This window comes from Musa acuminata, chromosome BXJ3-10 (genome assembly GCF_036884655.1).
Source record: "Musa acuminata AAA Group cultivar baxijiao chromosome BXJ3-10, Cavendish_Baxijiao_AAA, whole genome shotgun sequence".
Classification (NCBI taxonomy): Eukaryota; Viridiplantae; Streptophyta; class Magnoliopsida; order Zingiberales; family Musaceae; genus Musa; species Musa acuminata.
The window spans coordinates 27920462-27940780 of NC_088358.1; the positions used below are offsets into that span (position 1 = coordinate 27920462).

Consider the following 20319-nt stretch of genomic DNA (forward strand, 5'->3'; position numbering starts at 1 on the left):
TGTTATGCCTCTACTTAACTTTGAGTAATTCGTTTAGAATGGAAGGGTTACAATGCTTTAGTTTTTCATGTGATGATACTCTAAAGTAGAAGTAACTGTAAAGTTTTATGGTGGAAGAGAGGAGCGTATCATTTCTGTTTGGTGCTTCTGCTTTATGCTAGAATGATGAGTTAGATGCACCATTTTTTTAGATGAGTGAGGCTTTTTACCTATTAGTAGAAAAGCTAAACATGAAATCAACTGTATAAAGTTTTTGAACGATAATCATGGAATGGCTTCGAAATGCTTGTCTTATTTCTAGATAGTAAGAAGCTAATAAGGTAGGTAAATTGTTGATCATTCAAGTGGAGATGACAATGTATGACTTAGCACTCTATTGGCTTTACCTTTGTCAAGATCATATTTAGTATTAACTTTTTCAGGTCTTCCATTCAACTTTGAGGATTTCTTGAATAGTGCCTTTGTATGTATTCTAAAATTCTCTTGCTGAAAGCTAGCACCACCGGTTCAAAAATATTCAGTTTATTTTCTTCCTATGGTTGTCTGTGGGATATGTATGGTAAATGTTTGTGAGATTTGCCATTAACAACTTTCCAAACTATGATTATAAAGTAATCACAAGCCATAGGTTTGGGATCTGCTCATTACACCCCTGATTTCAAGTGGCACCGGGTGATAGTGATTGATTGTCATTGTTTCACTCATTTTTGTCTTCTCTGCATCTTTTTCTCTTCATACTATGGTTGTTGCAGCAGGCTGCACTGCAGCAGCTTTTATCACTTCTCGACTGTTTTCAGCTACAAGGCCAAGCAATTGACTGAAGTTAGGTTGGTTGTGTTTCAACTTGATCACGAACTGTGTACATGATGAACCTTGAGATGACATGTTTGAATTAGATTCTTAATTTCAGTGATTCAGATCATGTACCAGTAGTTAAAACAGAGAACCTAGATTGTTTGGGGTGTGCAACGAACTAGGTAACCATGAGTTTGGAAGGGGCATGAGGAAATGTAGATTGATACTGGTTTAGTGTCCTAGGTAGCCTAGTTGGTAAAGACTTCGATTGATTAATCACAAGATCCTAATTTTGAATCCCACTTTCATCACTCATCCTTTACCAAAAAATAAATATTGGTTTATTGTGCTAGGAAATTTCTTGAATATGTAAATTTGTTGAATAACCTAAAGTTGTAGCTAGCATGTTCTTATGTCCTTTTTGAGCATCAATAGTCGCACTTAAATCATCTTGGATGTTCAGGAATGAGTAAATTTATGATTTTTAACCCTAATGATGTGGCTAGAGTGTTCTTTAAGACCTCTTTGGTCATCTAATAGTAGCTCACTCAGAAAGATCTTGTTAAAGGGTGAATAGTTTGGTAGACACTTGTTTCAAGCTAAAATGTTGTATTGTCTATGCATCTTAAGAAATCATTTTTTAATCTGTCATGGAGGATTATACTTGCAGATGCTATTTCTTGTATTTCTGCGCTTGAAGGCTTGGCCCCATCTGGTGACAAAAGTAAGTTAACAGGGAATGTACTTTGGCATGACTGTGAGGTTCGAGGGTTGTTCGATCACTTGGGAGTAATAGTTCTATATCCTATGTTCATCAGTTTGGCAGTCTAAATTGAGTACTAGAAGAGGTTCTAGGTATTTCGGTTAGGATTTAATGAAACATAAGAATGCATTTTTCTGCCTTTACCATGTGTTTCGCCATCCAAATTTAAAGTGTAAGAAAAATATTTAAGGGAAACATGTATGTAAGACATTCATCTTCATCATACACTAATATAGATAGAAACTTTTTGTTGTCGCCTTTTCTACTGTTATTTTAGTCACTTTATGTGGTTGGTTATGTTCCTTTATATGCATGTACAATATGCACAAGCTCGAGTGTCCTACGGTCTTAATATCCTAGTCAAATAAAAAAAGAAAAAAAGCTTGTATATCATATAGTCGTAAGTTAAAAAGATACAGAGCGGAACCTGTTTTGAGCAATTTGTTCTATAGCTTGAAATTAAAAGGACTACATCATGTGATGTTCCGTGGAAGCAATGGTCCGAAGCTCAGTATTTGATGGTCACATGTTCTAGTAGAATCAAAACATTTGTTCATAACCTTCTGTTCTTGTCATATGAGTAAGGTCTACTCTCAGTATTTGGTAATTTTTATGACTGAAATTGATAGTAGCACTTGGTGCTGAATTTGTACCACAACATGATAGTTATCGTTTCTTTTTATTCGGGATGATTTTTCATTAAAGCAGGTCATATAAGCGATTCTTGATGTAGTTGATAGGGTTGTTCCTTTTTCGATATTTTATTTGGTGATTGCTGTCTCAGATATATCGACCTATCGGAACATGGATCATTTAATGACTTGCTGCCTGTTTTCTTATAGTCTAGTGCATCATTGTCTTCTCGAGTTCCAGAAGATGATTCTTTCTTCTTCTTCTTCTTCTTCTTCTTCTTCTTCTTCTTCTTCTTCTTCTTTTTTGTGTCAAGAGATCTAAGTAAAACATCTATTAGCATTTCCTCTGATACTTATTTCTGCAATGGTTGTAATTCCGCATATTTTCTGACAGACATGTTGAATCTCATAATGTTATGGCTCACTATGCTGGAGATATACATATTAGCAATAGTCTCTTGAAATGTCAGTATTTGAACTCACAGTTAGTGGCTTCTGTAGGTCGAGAAGTATGTTGATTTCAATGTCAAGTGCCACTGTTTTGGTGGGACTTGAAAAGCTGTTGATACATATCGAAGTCGTCAGGACTTTTGATTTCTTGGTCAGTTTTAACTATCTACCCACCCTTCTTTAACTTGGTTCAAACATATGGTGACGTTGGCTTTTGGTTCACCAATTGTGGATGTACGTATATGGAAAGTATTGTTTAAGAAGCTTGCTATTGGTATTGGCAACTCCGAATTCGCAATTGCCAACCCTTTCACTATAGCTAATATTTCAAAAAATAATAAAATATAATTTTATTATTTATGATCTCTTTGTTATCAATCATATCTTTATTCCTATAACCCTTTATTTTATCGTTAGCATCGACATCGTTTCTTGTCACTCCATTGCGGAACAAGAACAAGAGGACATTTATGCTCGTTCGATATTGTTTGTCGGGAGAAGAAAAGATGATGAGGATACTTACGTTTGTTCATTTGCAAAGATATATTTTTAAAAATATTAAAAAAATAAAATAAGATTATAAAAAATAAAAAAGGGGTTAGATTACAAACCTTTGTTTTAATAAAATGAAAGAAAAAAATTGACACCTGGAAAATATTGTTGACTGGTCAAACTTTAACTTGTTTTCATCTACGTGCCAAAGAGTATGAGGTCAACGTTGCTGTCTGCCACGCTGCTGTGAAAAGATCTGAAGGGAATCGCCTCCTCTTGTCTGCACCGATGTGTCTGTCATCGACAACGACGATAGGTGATGATGGATGGCGAGGTTAAGGTAATGGCGGGGGTGGGCGGTGCAACGTTTGGTCTGGCATGGTTGGCGCGACGACTGGGAAGCAACCCATCTCCCGGAATCGGAACGGGAGGCAACCTCGGTAACTTATTTGGTTCTTCCATGATGCTTCTGACAGAATCCCTGCCTCTCTGTTTCGGCTGTGGCGCTCGTCGGTATACGTTCCTTTGTCCTTCGCCCACACCTGCCTGCTGGTTCTTCCCGCACTTCTCGAGGGGAAGACGATCGTATCCTATCCTGTGAGGAGGCTGTGGGCTCCGTGGGGTTATTGTTTTTTTCCTCTGTAAGGATGCAATCGTTACATTCATTGCTGCTTCTTAGTAAAGTCGATTGAAACGTATCCCAGTGATAGGTATATATGAAAGTTTATCCGAGATTGGTGTGGGGGCTCGAGTAGGAAAGGGCACATGCATTTTACTGGGTTTGATCTGGGTTATGTGTAGCACCCCTATTAGTCCCACATCAAAAATGAATAAGATTAAGATTAATTTAATATTATATTCATTAATAATATGTTTGATTAGCATATAACCTAAATGTTATCGAGTCAAATATTCCATCAACTCATCTTTCAAGATGTGCTTATTATGTTATCTAAGTTGACAATGATGTGCTTAGAAAACCGGGGTTAGGACTAGTGCTATCCTCAGTGCATGCACACCCATGTTCGAATGGGGAAGACTACGGCGAGTCCGACTTCAAAGAAGACAAAAACATAAAAAAAGATGTTAGAGGTCCACCCACTTGAAATGGTCGGTGGTGGAATGCGACATGGATTCGGAGACGACGACGACGACGACGAATACCAATACGGTGAACTTTCTCCCGGCGACTTTTGTGCCCATTTATGTATGTTGGGAAGATGGGGAAGGTGAAGTGGTTGGGTGGGGACGTTCTTCTCCCCTTCGTATAGTTTCATTGGGTGTTCCAAGCAATTCTTATGGCGTTCCTTTTCTTCCCCAAGTCAAATATCGTGCATCAAAAATGTAGGTAGGTCGTTCACCTAAAGCTATTGTTGGAGTAGGTTTAGAGTGTACCGAAAAATCTTTGAATGCATTGGTGAGAAGAGATAAAATAATTAATATTAATGATATAAAAATATAAAAAATTAATAAATATTATAAATAAATATTTAAATATTCCGAACTTATCTAAATATATAGTCTGTTGTAGATTTAAATGATGACGAAAGATTCATGTGATCGATCCCAAATAAATAAGAGTTACAATTTTATCGTTGTTATTATCATTATTATAAGTTTAGAGTTAATCAATAATTTATCAAGAATCGTAAAAATAAGATAAAATATTAGTAATTAAAAGCTTATATTTATATTGATCACTTATGATAGCTCTCGTCATCGATTGTTGTCCCGGTGGTCGATCGTCTCGATTCGATGAAAATTTTGATTTTTTTTTTTTACGTGTGATAATTTCGCATGTAAGACAATTGTAAACATCCAAAATGTGGTTTCGAGAGATAGCATCGAGCTCTCGATGTCCCTCCCTTTAATGTTATTTAAAGTACAGTGAAGAGAGAGTTTAACCTCACGGACTTTTTTCTATGTACATATTGTCGATCCGTACTTTAGAGTGAATAATAATTCTATCATCTTATAAACTCTCAAACTTATCTATTTTTTCTCATTTTGTTACTAAATCAATCTCATAATTTAGCTTTGATTATAGAAGAGCCAAATGAAGAGTTTAGCTTTGACTGAAACTGGACTCGTAATTTAACTAAGACCTTTAACCAAACATAACATCTAAATCACAACATCGGATTTATATGATCTAAAAGTAAAATAGGAGTTCGATGAAAATCTTGATTTTTCTGTGTGGATATAAGTAAATATTATATTTTATAATTATATTTCATCTAGCATCAAAGTCTTCTAACTACGTAATCGATGAGGGTAATAATTACGATAAGACTCGCATGACACCTGCTGACGTCCCGCTCCCCTGTTAATCCGACATCGCGTGACTAACACGGGTCAAAACGTCAACCGAGGCCCATTAACGATCGCTCAGGTTCGGTTCCACACGCTACGCCGATGGCAATGTCAGACGCCATCAGTAGGTACGATTTTACCCCTTGCGGGCAGGCACATCAGGTAACACCGAACCCCCCTTATAAATACCCTTGCATCCTAAACAAAAAGGGGGGAACCAACATATACAACAAACCCCCAGCGACTATTTACTGACTGGATCGTCGGAGGGGTCGGGTCGAGTTCTCCCGTCCCGACCTGTGTGCAGGAACGAAGGCGAGACGCTTCTCTCCGGGCGCGTCGGCAAGGAACCCCCTCGCGAAGGAATCGACGACCCGTTATCCGGACCCGAACCAAGCCGCGTCGACCCGAGGTCACAACTAAAAAGTTGTTTACACTAACAATAGTCATCACCACATCGTCAATCTTTTTCATTGAAAACTACTTTCGAGATAAAAAAATGTGTTTATCGGATCTAAAAGTGTCACATCGCCCGGTAAAGATTTGGTCCCTTGTTTGCATCAATAAGCAGCTGTAGTCAACGGTGGAGCAAATCTAGAACGCAAACGTTCGCCACGAAGTCAATGAAATCTCTATCCGTCGAGAATCGAAGTCCGCAGGTTGCTGTTGTTGTTATCGTCGTATTGGTTTGCAGCGTTTGCTACGATGCTTCGGCGTGGGAGAGATGCACAAGTCATAGAAGAACGTGTTCTCGTTTCTGTGTTTTATCGAATCAAACACATGTAAAGGTCATTATTAGACTGGGAAGATTCAACTCAGTTCTCACATACGAAAGCATGCGGCGAGAGGAGACCTCAAAGGCCGTGTCTCACATGGTATTCCTGCGTCCGGGAAATTGTAGGGGAAGGGAGAGGAGAGTGGGTTAAAAAAGCAGGCAACAGGAGAGGTGATGGCGACAAGAGACTGAGTGCAGACTCTCTCTCTCTCTCTCTCGACAGGCTCTCCTCCTTGCACCATTAAGTTGATTCACCCGGGAGCTGTGACCGAGCGAGATAACCTGTTTGCATCATGCCAGAATGGTGACACCCTGCGCTAACAGCTACGTCTGGGCTTAGGCAGACGGTCGGAGCACGACAGAGGAGGCGTAGGCTCCATTTGCGGTGTTGCATAGTTATGGACGACAGCAGCAGCAGCAGCAGCAGCAGAGGCGCCATTAATGGAAAAAGGCCCATCAGGTACATGGTGATACTGTTTATGGAATGGGAAGGTAAGGCCAGGGATGACGGGAAAGGGGATGGAAGGGAAGGGAGGGATGAGGCGTTGCAGATACGATATGATTTGATGACAATAACAATTCAGGCGAGACTGCGTCGATCACTTGTGTTACTACTGCCCGCCAGACCAAGAAACGTAATCCCCGTGGCTTTTCCTCGTTCGACGCGCCCAACTCCTCCTTTGGGGCACCGGGCACCGCCGTGCGTGCCGCCCGAGGCGAACGCGTCCGTAACTATTGAACTCACTTGCGGTCACACTGGGCTCGGTGCACAGTGCACGATGCAGCGGCCCCCCGCTTGACTTTGCTCGTCGGTTCTTGATAGAGTGGATTTTGCTGGAATTCTACTGCTCCCACGCCGGAGAAAAATTACAAAGGCAAAATAAGAAACTGAGCGCCCTCAGAGATCCCTTTTCGAGCAGCGCTACAAAGTACGGACTTTGGGGGGGGGGGGGGGGGGGGGGGGGGGGGGTGGGGGGAGTGAGGTCCCCTCTCTGGCTTGACATGCGTTGGAGGGGGACACTGCTGTCAGCGGTCGTTTCTCGCAACAGTCCCGACACTAACAACGCTGTCCCCGGTGCATAGCGTTGCAGGTGACTTCCCTCTGCGTTCCTTGTATCTCGTAGTGGTACGACGCCTCAGGACCATGAATCATCTTCATCATAGCACCGAGTATTTTTGGTACCAAGCAAAACACGGTGGAGAAGAGGGCGAGGGTGGTGCGTCGTAATTATGAGGCTACCCTCGGATGTGGTCTCTTACCTGTGCCTCGGTTGTCACGTTATTCCCATGGGGGGATGCGGCGGGCACCGGTGCTCCCTCGCGTGTTATGGTGGTCCAGCTGGATGGAAGCAGACGTCGTCGTCGGTGGGGACGGACGAGACAAAACACACAGGAGCGTCGACCCAAAGTTGCCGATGACATGTATGACAATATGCTAAAGTGAGATTGATCTGATACATGGAATCTCCCCCCTCAGTCAAAAGAAAAAGGGAGAGGGGGATCGGACTCCATTAAGAGAACGGGTGCGACCATGCTTTATTTTCCTGTCCTAGATTTTTCCCGGGTGGACATGTGGATATATATATATATATATATATATATATATATATATATATATATATATATATATATATATATATATATATATATATATATATATATGGCTTGGGAAATTTATATCTGGCTGTTGATGTACTCGTCCCCCGTCAACCGATTCCGACGGCAGGCATGAGGATCTCGTTTCCTCCCACCCACCTCCGTGACAGAGGGGGGAGGATTCGCTGGCTGTGCGTTGCGGGCGTCTCCGCATCCCCGTCCGAGCCCCGTTGCAACGCCAGATTTGACCGTCCATTGCCGCATTCATATCCGCAGCTACGTCTCCTCCTCCTATTACTAAATAACCGACCCCCTCTCACTCCGTCAATTGATTGAAATCGAAGAATAGCTGCAACAGATATAAAACATGGATTTAATAACCCATTCAAACCCCCATATCTGCCCGACTTGCCTGCGTGCCTTATAATGAGATTGTCACTGCCCATAAAATAGTGTCGGTTCGTTTTCTCAGGCAGCTATTATGGTTTGTATATGCGTTTAGTTTATTTTGGTTTGTGGCTTGTGTCTTTTTCCTACGTGGACCCCTCTCTTCCTCTTTCTCTCTCTCGGATGATATATATATACATATCCATAGAGAGAGAGAGAGAGAGAGAGAGAGAGATACCCAAACACAATATATATGTGCCACGCCCATTCTTGTCCCACGCCATTTGGTTCGCTCATCCTTCCCTCGCCCTCAACCCGCTCCCAACGCGCGCTCTGACCATAAGAAGAAGCGACGCCCGTAGCAACCGAAATCGTCGTGGTTGTGGGGTGGGGGGGTTTCGGATCTGGCAGTGATGGCCGTGCGAGCCCAGTATCCCGCCAACGCCTTCTCCCCCGATTTCCGCTACCGGTGAGCCATCAGCGCTTCTCCTTGCCCCTTCTTGGAGCGCTTCTCTTGGATTCCTTATCCCGCTCTCTTCCATTTAAGATCCATCCCTCTTCCTCTCATGCCCTGTTCCTTCCTTCGTTTGGTGCTGTGGTTGGTAGCAGAGCAAGGAGCGGTGCGCTGGATGACCCTCTGATGATGCAAGAGCCTCGCGATCTCCTGCAACTCCATGGCAACAACCTTGGCACAGGTGAGCCTCCCTTTCTAGCCTTTCTCGGCTTTCTTGCTTCCAGACCGCGGTGTGATGGGATCGCTGATTGCAACCGTCATTGTGGGTGATGCAGGGGAGCAGCAGCACCAAATCTTGAACAACGCGGGGGTGTTCAGCGACCGCCAGAGCGAGCTCACGTGCAATGCCTCAGGGTGCAGGAAGCGGTCGCGGGAGGAGTCCATGGTGCTGCCCGGTCTGCACAACCCTGCCCTCTCGACGCTGTTCCGGTACCCTAACGCGACGGCGGTCCCGGTGAAGCCCACTGCCGCCCAGACCTTCTCCGTCGGACTCCCCCATAGCCGGTCAATCGAGTCCGGCGCTACTTCTACCAGCGGTCGGCACGTTTCGTCGTCGCATGCCGCCCCGCCTCCCCCTTGCGATCTCGTCTCCCTTCTCTTTCAACAGAATACGGAAATCGACGCCCTCGTCCGCTTGCAGGTATCTGCCTATCCAATACCTTCCATCTATATCCGTTGTTGCTTTATTTCTTGAATCGACTATTTTATCTTGAAATTAATCATCATCTGTAACCGACCTCAACAGAACGAGAGGCTGCGGACTGGATTAGAGGAGGCGCGCAAGAGGCATTGCCGGGCACTTCTTACGGTGTTGGAGCAGCAGGTGGCGAAGCGCTTGATGGAGAAGGAAGCCGAGTTACTGATGGCGACGCGACGGAACGCAGAGTTGGAGGAGAAGGTGCGGCAGTTGAGCGAAGAGATCCAGATATGGTTCGCCATGGCCAAGAACAACGAAACCATCGTGTGCAACCTGCGGACGAACCTGGAACAGGTCCTACTCCAGGGCGCGTCCGGGGCCGCAGGCCGCGGTGGTTACGACGACAGCGAGGGCGGTGGCTTCCCGGCCGACGACGCCCAGTCGTGCTGCTTCGAGTTCGACGCTGCCGCGGCTCCGGCGGCGGATTCCGAGGTCGCCACGTGGCGGAGGGCCTGCAAGGCATGCGGGGAGCGGGACGTCTCCATCCTGCTCCTCCCCTGCCGGCACCTTTGCCTCTGCAAAGACTGCGAGACCAAGGCCGACGCGTGCCCCGTCTGCGGTTCCGCCAAGAACGCCTACCTCCAAGTCTTCATGTGCTGATGGCGTCGGACGCAGCAGCGGAAGGCGGTTCGTTGGGGTTTTCTTTTTGGTGGCGGTTCGTGCGGGCCGTCGGACCGGTCGAATTTGTTCATATCGTTCGTTACATTTTGGTTTTTGGTAGGGAATTCTTCTTTTTGCTGGGCGACGGTTATCGCACGTTGCCGCTTCTGTGTATGGATCGCGTACTGATAGGCTTTCGATGAAAGGTTTCTTCTCCTCTCTAAGTAACTGCACACACGATCAGATGCAGTAATGGAGGCCACCCAATTCTCTTCTCATTGCTTCTCTTCTCTTTCAGCTACTTATTGACAACTAATAATAAGCTTTAGAATAGGCGGCAGATGTAATAATAGTACGCGGTAAAGGGTGAAGTGTTTGAACAGTGTGCTTCCACTTAGGTATTTGGTTCTTCATGTATCCCTGAGATGAGGTGGGGAGGAGAACCAATAGCCGTTACTTCTCGGAGACACGGAATTGTGGTGCTCACGAGAGCGTTTGCCGAAAGGGGTGGGTGATCGGTGGCGTGATGGTGATCTGCCAAGCATATGATGGCGCTGTGACTATTGTCATTATTGCTTTGCGTTTCTTCAGTGTTGGATGTCACCTCTATCCCCTTTGAAATAATTAGTATTTTGACTCGTATTCGTGGATTAAGTTCTAAAGGCTCATGTCATGTCCACATTTCATTACGTCACTGTTGTTGGGCTCCAACCCCTCGATGTTAAAGTCATACATGAGAGCCACACCTTTCCATGTTGCTCATCTATTAAAAAAATTATGCAGGGATCTAACAATGTTTTGATTTAAATAGTCTTAAGGTCAACAATAAATCCCACCTATCCTTTTCCATGTCATATCTTCTTTACTCTTATCTTAGTTTAGGCTTTCCCAGACCTAAACCCATATTCTATGCACCTGTGCTTCCACTCAAACTCATTGTAGTTGCTCATGTCATGTGCAGTAGGGGAGAAAGCAGGATCCTCTCCCACAGGGCCAAGTAATCAAAGACCTACTCCGCTCCTTTGTCATGGCTCGGTGGACAAAGACAAAGGAGCGACCTTTATCTTTATCTGATGCCACCGATTCACCCAAGCATGTTATTAAACAAGCATTTACTTCTCACCTGGTGCCCCACCTACCTCTCTCCCTTCACCGTCGTTGCCTGCACAGACTTTTTTTTTCCCCCCTTTTTCTCGGGGGTGGGGACCAGTCATCATCAAATGCTTTTGGCTTTGTTTGGATTTGATGACATAACCACAATAATAATAATAATAATAATAATAATAATAACGTGTTGGATGGTGTTGTTGGGTCCCTGCAGCTTGGCCGACCTTGGTTGAACATGGAGATCAGTTGACCTATCTTGCCTGGTGTTCTGTAGCTTTTCTTTCTCCAAGTTTTTTGTCATCAGGAAGCTTGAGGCCACAGCTTTGCTTTCTTTAATCTCGCCGAGGCAGAGCCACTGCCCTGGAAGGCACCAAAAATAAATGCACAAGTCTGCTTGAATCCCACAACCTTCGTCGATGGAAAAGAACCTTTTCTCCCTCCCTGTGAGCTTTACTTGTGTTGGAATTTGGGCTGTCGCCATCCCCAACCAATTCCAGGGGATCACACTCGCTTGTTTCGTGGTGTTGGCTGTGTGGTCCCGCCTCATCCAAGCGAAGCAAGATATATGCTCTTTTCATGGCTTCGGACCTTAAGGCAGTGGCAGTGGTAGTGACAGCGACAGCGACAGCGACAGACTTTATTGCTTGCACCAAAAGATTTTGACACAACTTGGGTGCCTTCTCTTTCATGACTCGGCAGTGCATAATTATCCCGTGGAATTCTTCTCTCACAATAATTACGACGTATGAGACGGGTGGTGTGCGCCCACATGGGAGGCATATTCCCAACGAAACATGAGAGAAACAACTCCGCGAGGCCGAAGAAAGAGTTCCCAACGTCCAACTAGAGATGCCGCTCCCACTACACAACATCTGCTCCTCGGAATCAGCGACGGTCTCATCCATCATTCTCGTCGGGTTAGCCTGCGGATGCCCGAGTCCAAGTGGATACTCTATTGACGGCATCGCTGACACCCACAGGGCACGGGACTTTGCAAGGTGGCAGCTGCCTCAGGCACACCGAGATCCGATCCGGAAGAAGGGCCACTCGTTGTCGAGGAGCAGTAAGAGACTTATGGTCGGTTTGGTTCTGTATTCTGCGATCTACAGTCCAAGAGATGGCTGGCCCGACTCGGTGCGCACGCATGTGATGGGGAACCTTTTCTCTGCTCCGCATCATGTCTCCATCTCGTTTTGTCGTGTACACGAAGGTGGCATGGTCGTCACTGTCCCTCCACAGTGCCATTATCGTGCTCATCCCCCTCTCTTCCACCGTCATGAAGCGCACGCCACCTGTTCTTCTCTTGGCCGTGCGTTAAAACTACATGGTGAGGAACTGCTGCGGCTGATACTGTTCTTCCCATGGGGAGATGGAAAGAGTATCAAGAACAGGATGAGATTCCGGGACTCGAGCAAGCAGACAACGGGAACGTGCTGCAGATAAAGAGGAGTTTGGCCGGTAGCCACGAACCAAGACCCGTCTGCACCGGAAAAGGCAGCCGTGCGTGCCCTAATCGGAGGGTGAGGATGCCAATGGCCATGACTCTTGCCCCCTCGAGGAGGAGAGGAGAGACGGACCACCTCCATCAGTCACACACCTCATCACAGCAATGTGGAGAAGTCCTGCACGTATGATTAGTTTAACAGATACGGTGAACAGTTCATGGGGGGGGGGGGGGGGGGGGGGGGGGCATTTCTGATGCATGGGAACATGTGAGATCTGGCACAGTGGCGGAATATAGATATTATATGTAGTAAGGGATAAGCGCGAGAGGAAGATGATGACGATGTGAAGCTGCTAATAAAATGGTGGATAGAGTTCATATCAGTGGCGGCCGAGAAGAGGATATATTTGGGGCACTGTCGACATACTTTTGAGGTGGGAAGAGGATATCTTTGCATTCATGAGATGTCGAATAAGGCGGAAAGAAGACAAGACAGAGAGGGACGGAAGACGATGCTGACGTTGCAGAGGGCCACACGCATCCACTTAAACAGAGTCAATTATAATTAATGATAAAAGGCCAATTCCCAAGAAAACGAAGTCCTATTTTTTAGAATTTTTTTAAGCGATTAGTGTTAGTTTGCCATAAATATCTCGGGGAGGACAATTTATAAGGTTTAAATTATGAGTTTTGAATAAATTTATAGTATTTTGACGAAGATATGGAAAGTAGCATAAGTCTATTCAAAACCATTATAATAAAAAAAAAAAAAAATATATAAACATATAATTTTAAAAATTTTATATTAATTATATTATTTTTTAAAATAGACTTATAATGTATCCAATTATTTTATCGGGTGATAAAATTTAAAATATAGAAAAACCTAAAAAAGAATTTAATTTTAGAACTCGTCCACATGATAAAACCTTTCTAGTATAATAAGAAGAAAAAAAAAGATTATTGCACTAGTTAAAAGTGTTTCGTTCCGCATTATTGCACTGAGTAGGTGTTCTACTTGGGGCACACGAAAAGGACCTTCGTACCAACGAGCAACGTTGATATAGGACAGCTGCTCCCGTGCGAGGAGGATGGTCATCGAGCAACCGAATCCACCACTAATCATTAAGGACGACATCCACAGAAGCAGGTCACTTGTTAATTATCAAGCGATGACACATATCTTGGTAGGTGGTGATGAAGCTCTGTTTTGTTATCATGTAAAATATCCTACTTGTATATCTTAATACCCTACTTGTTCACGTTAGTTTGAGACAATTCAAGAAGAACAAGTGATAGTGGTCATCCTGATAAGTCTCTCTCTCTCTCTCTCTCTCTCTCTCTCTCTCTCTCTATCATTCTATCTCATCTGGCAAAACTTGGGAGTATGGGATGTTGCAACTCTAGTACTAAAGTGGCAACAATTTGAAGAGTTGGGAAGTGATGATGCACTCAAGAGTAATCAGTGGCTTTTGCTTTTGTTTTTGTGCGTGGTTTTGGAGAAGGTTTCAACACAAGTTGCTTTCAAGTGCTGCTGCCTCTGTGAGTTGTTCCCCTCTCCATTTCACACAATCATGCCTGCCTCTTTTGTCATTTTTAGTCTGAAAGATATCCCCCAACCTCCTCCCAGCTCACACACACTCCCCCCAACCCTCCCCTGCAGCAATTATTGTCCCCATCCACTGTTAGTCCTCTCACCTGTCCTCACTCATTGCATACATTATCACCCACTGAATCCTGCAACTGTCCCCATTTCCTTGTATCCTGCACTCCTTGTGGTCCTAATAAGCATGGAAATGTGGTGATCGTCTAAGACTTGGCCTTTTGTGGGCACTTTCACTTCATTCTATTATATCATCCGAGGACATGACATGGACCCACAACAACCAGCATCATACTGTTGTCCCCATATATGTTCACAGGCTAATCTTTGTAACACACATGGTAGCCTAGCCAACTTTTGTTGATTTCCTGATGCGTGGAAGAGGCTGCTACGACTTATCTTTTGCCAAACACAGCTAAGCTATTGTTTTAGTATGCTGCTGCTCATTGGCATACTATAAGTCTCATTCCTGACTCTGCTTCTTGCTTTGATTTGAAGCAAAAGGAAAGTGGATACGTGGAATATAATTTTGTGTCTCAAATCACATCTCTGCACGAAGAATAAAGTTTCCTTGTGGCTGCTGATCTTTTAATATCTTTGGTCATGAGGTTCACCTTGCCTATGGTTTTTAACTACACAAGAAAAAAATAGTACATTCGAGTGATGGTGATGATGATTAATCGACAAACAAATGAAGTAAAAAACATTAAACAACATGTTCAAATCTGTGAACACTGAAGCCAAATTCTTACATTTATCTTTCTTATTTTATAATCTGTTGCAGAGTACCATTTTGTACACTTGAAGCACTGGTCCAGATCTAGATCAAGCACTGGTCCATGATTCAAGACAAAAGAAAATTGAGGCAGCAGGCAGCTAATTCTGAACCCACATGCCAAAAGTACGCAGCTGGTGGTGTTTGGGCAGTGCAGACACTCAATTCTAGGTTGCTTGACAAGGCCAGATATCAAAGTCTTTACCTAAGAATAAGAAAGAGCTTTGATTGATGTGAGACATTCCTAACACTTGAGATGCCAAGGCTCCAATGGGGGTGGAGCCCCCTTCTCCTCCTCCTCCGGTTAATTGCCATCCATCCTCACCAGCTTTGTTTCTTTGCTTTTGGTGGAGGATTCCTCCACACCCTCCCCACCAGTCTGAGACATCGGATGGGGGGTGCCGAGCTCACACATCTCTTTCGCTAAAAGACATCACCACCATATTTGTGTGTGTCCTCCCAACTTTTTCCTTTGGGACGCAGAGGGTGGGGGTCTCATGTGGACACGCAGAGACATCTGAAAGCAACGTGATGTTGCACGCCGCGGACGCGATGCCCCCACTGCTTGCTGCTTGTGATGCGGTGGTGTTCGGCTTCCCCACACCGTCAAAGGAGAGCCCTGTTCAAAAGGTTCAGCCTTTTGGTACAACGAGATGATGGCACTCCAACTCTGAGGTCGGTCTAAAAGCACGCATTGATTCACGAGCACCGGTAAAAACCGTGTGGTTGTGCCGTGTGGGGGCAAAGCGGCGACAAGATTATTATTTTTGGGTGCTTCAACCACTCGATGCGCGTTTGGACCTTTTGAACATGTCACTCATCAACTGTGTTGATCGATGTAAGTGATGTCCAAATCATTTCGACTTGATTCCCAACCTCGCGTGCTCAGAAAAAAGTCTGATATGGAGTACATCCGTCTGATAGCCGACCTAGAAGATCGAGGCCCGTCCGATTGAGTCTCCATCGAGACCCGTCATTTAGTTTCAACTAATTATTTTGAATAAACAGTAATTAACCTTAATTATAGTGACCCGATGGGCTTAACCCAAAAAAATAAAATATTTTACAATATGAATAAAATATATTAAACTAATGTTAGTGTGATTGGTAGGCTTGCTGCAAAGCTTGATAATATTGGATCATCAGAACAAGAAAAGCAAAAGAAGCATGAACAGAAAATAAAAGAAAATCCAGTGAAATTGTAGAATGGTAGGGTTTACAGGTCAATAAAATGAAAAGAAGAAAGCCTGCAATTAAGAATAATAAAATTTAATATACCTATGAACTTGAATAATGTTAATAAAATTAATTTAACCATGAACATGAATCAAGTTTCCAGACATATTTGGCCCTCATGTAAAACAATGAATTAAATCAACTATCTCAAGCTCTGACTTAATAGATATTGTCATGTACAGAGCACAATGGTGGGGAAATGTCCATGAAGTAGGACATGACAACTAGATATTGTTGTCTTCATTGTTGTTGTAATCAAATAATCCAAGCTCTTGTCAGTCTTTAGGCTGTAAATAAGCTTCATCAAGCATAAATGTGTTCAAGGAGGAGGTACCGACAAAGTTATTTTAACATCTTAGATGAAACCTGCAATGATATTGGAAATTATCCACACAAGAAAAGAAATTGTGAAGATCTAAAAAGTCTGCATAACCACTTCTTTTCCTTGTCCAAAGAACTATCTTGCACTCCCCAGGATAAACAACCCCTCGCATGTGGTCGCTAGAAACAAAAATTCCAATGCAAGCCATTTAGCACAAAGCAAATCATTGTGTTTCCATGCCTTCAACAGAAAGAATCAAAATGGAGTATATCTAATATATTAAAGCAGTGATCAAAGTTCCCTACTGTACCTATATGTACATGTTAGAGGGTGGCGAAGCCCATAACCCAAAAGAATGGATGAATAATAAAACTGAACACATACATACAAAAAAAACTATGTCAGCCTTTGTGAGTCCAAAAAATGACCACCTCATATTGCAATTCTTATCAAGTTTGTTCAATATATCTAAGCAACGTAATTGTCAGAAATTATAAGTTCCTGCCTTCGTACATCGCTGGCCATCTCTCAGTCAATCTATTGTTCTATACACCCTGTAAATGTTGAATGAAAAAAAGAAAAACAATGTAATTGTACAAATCTCACTAGTTCCTGGGTCTGCTAACAGGTCCCTCAGATAGGGCATTGTTCTAAAACACCGTCTAAACGTTGAATCCATAGAAGTACTGCCTTGTGGTCAAGATCATATATCACAATGCCTCTTGAGAACAACTTTCTTAGATGAGCATCTTCTAAAACAATATATATTAAAATAAAAATCTTTAATATTGAAAAAATTTTAACTGGAAAAAAGTTTAGAAGGATTTATAACTTGACTAACTTGAGAAAAAACTAATTTCAAAAGAAATAACATCCAGGAGTAAATATTAACCACATAAGAATTACCAACGATGAACAACTCTGCTTTTTGTTTCTTGCATTTTATAAGATTAAGCTGGATGTTTTATTAGCTTCATATTCAAGCAAGCCAACTGACTTTCATATTTGTTTGTATGTGCTTCAGCAAGTATAGATCCAGATCTGGAAGTTTTTATTAGTGAAGGAAAAAGCCAAGGAGGCAATATTACTAGGGAAACTTTGAAAGAAAGTAGAAAGAAGAATAACCCAAAAACAAACAAAATTTGAAAATTTTGAAGTTCATCGTATTCTGTTCTAACTTAGGGCTCAATTCAGGTGCTTTCTTGCAACTTCTATTGTTGTTTTGACATTTGTACTCTGTTTCTGTAGTAGATATTCCATTATTGGATCTAGTGGATGTGCTTAAGTATTTCAAGTAGATGGTTACCCCTTCTATTTTCTATTGGAAAGCATAAAGAACTTTGAGCATTACATGTTATACTGTAATATGATAATGATGTGCAAAGAAAAAAACATGTCACATACTACATACAAAGCAACCATACTACATGTAAATGGACTTTATGCTTGGTAAGTCGCGTCTTCTTTAATTGCAAAAAAAAAAAAAAAATTGAGACCATAATCAAATTTGCAACGTTCATGATAATTTCAATACAGCTCCGCATCAATGCAGAACCTTAGATTTCAGAAATCAATTCTACTTTATTTCAAGTACATACCAGACAAAGATAGTTAATATTGTACATAAACATACCATATATGCTCTCCACAAAGAAGTGATGTCTTCCTATATCCTACTTGTATACCCTTGTCACATGTCACATACAACAAGCACAATAATGACAACGACGTGCGTGTGATTTCTAATGTCATTGAGCTCTAATTCATGTCAAACACTAACAAAATTTCCTCTGTGTTCATGACATAGCATGACTTAGAACACTGCCAAGAACAAAACAATATCTCAATAAGTAAATTGGTGAAGACATTTAGGATCAGCATATAATGTTAGGCAGCCTACAACAAAGATCACCAATTAGAATGACTTCTGGAAACTCCATTGCGGCTCACGTTGGCCGGCATTCTTTAGTCAATTCTGTACAACCATCCCCTAAGAAACATTTCAGGCTTATCTCAGAGTCTCCAAATTGTACCGATGACTTATCTTAGCTTGGACGGCAACATGGTGGGCGGTTCTGCTTTGGTCCGCCATGTATGAACCCGGTGTGAACGTGACGGGCCGCCACCATGGCCCGCGCTCTATCTTCATGCAAGAAAGCAACGCCGAATCGAATTCTAACACCAGGGCTTCTCGAGCTACCAGAAACCCTAACCGGGAAATTTCTAGGTCAACACTAATAGAAAAGGTTTCAGAGACGAACGGCGTGGGTTTCCACTAAACGATCGCTCGGGTCGCCATGATCAATCCCCAGAAACGACGTCGGTTTCCATCTAGAATGCAACAATCCAGACATCCAGATGGGGAAAAGAACTCCAACAACAGGCATGGAAGAAAAGGAAAAGCATACCGAATCGAAGTCGTGCGGCTCGATGGAGTGGATGTGAGGAGAAATCCTGCGCCAATCTCAGAGTTTTTATACATCAAAAAATTTACATTAAGATACAAAATGTAATTGGTTTTATCGATGAAAAAATAAAAATAATAAATAAAAAGATAATTTTAATATCAAAATTATATTTTTTATAATAGTTAACGATAATGTAACTGGGGCCACCGATGTCTATTGTGGATGAAAAGAGACAATGACGACGAGAGATGAGGTGAAGAGAGAAAATGAAGAAGATAATACACATATCGACGTAAATGTAGAGCGAAGCAAAGGGCGATGATCTACTGCGAGCCGAATGTTGCCTTCTTTTATTGGACCTGCATTGCGTCCATCCACGATGCCAACTTTCTCATGGCTCGTCGCATCCGCAAGGTCACTTGTGTTACTTGTCACTCCCTCGACATTGACTATCGCATCTCTAGTGCAGGTTCACAATAGGTCCCACCCCTTTACGTTTCTTGTGATCCCAATCCTGTTGCCTCTCATTCGCACTTTGTGACTTCCTCATTCTCTTACTCTTGCCTCTCCACCTCCAAATTCTCGACAATTCCTCGAGCTAAGAAGCCCACATATCTTTGACAAATGACCATGAAGTGACGTCACGAGGTGGTTTAAGAAAGGATGGAGGTCGTCTTGCCAAGCTAGAGCTAAAGGATGGGGTGACAGAACGACGCTAATACAAATTCAGAGCATCGATATCTACATCGTCCTCTCCCTGTTCCTCAACTCTCACTACTCTCTCTCATCATCCATAATAGTCACCCACGGCCCCTATCAGTGTCGTCGTCTGTCATCACTAAAAAATAATTGAGATATTAAAATAATCTTTTTACCCATTATTTTTATGTTTTCATCGATAAAACTAATGACATTAGGATAAATAATATTAGATATTTCACTTTATATTCTAATATAAAATTTTCAAGTTTAAAAAATAGAATACAAAGGAGATCTAACTATAACAAATAATATGTAATTAGGCTGCTAATCTTTGAAGGCATCGGTAAGATTTAGAAAAACAAATATATATATATATATACATATATATATATATATATACATATATATATATATATACATATATATATATATATATATATATACATATATATATATATATATACATATATATATATATATACATATATATATATATATACATATATATATATATATACATATATATATATATATATATACATATACATATATATATATATACATATATATATATATATACATATATATATATATATATATATATATATATATATATATCCAAATTTGGATTATTTATATATAGTTCTTTCAAAATATTTAGATTTATAATAATAGACCACAATCAATCGAACGAAGTCAAGTCAACGA

The 20319-nt window shown here is 42.2% G+C and overlaps 1 protein-coding gene across 1 annotated transcript; it reads left to right on the forward strand.

Annotated features, from left to right (window-relative positions):
- Window positions 1-8446: 8446 nt before the first annotated feature.
- Window positions 8447-10292, forward strand: LOC135650754 (BOI-related E3 ubiquitin-protein ligase 1-like). Its single transcript, XM_065170323.1, has 4 exons — window positions 8447-8672; window positions 8813-8898; window positions 8993-9357; window positions 9463-10292. Exons 1-4 carry the CDS (start codon window positions 8617-8619, stop codon window positions 10012-10014), a joined length of 1059 nt encoding a protein of 352 aa, XP_065026395.1. The 5' UTR covers window positions 8447-8616; the 3' UTR covers window positions 10015-10292.
- The last annotated feature ends 10027 nt before the right edge of the window (window positions 10293-20319 follow it).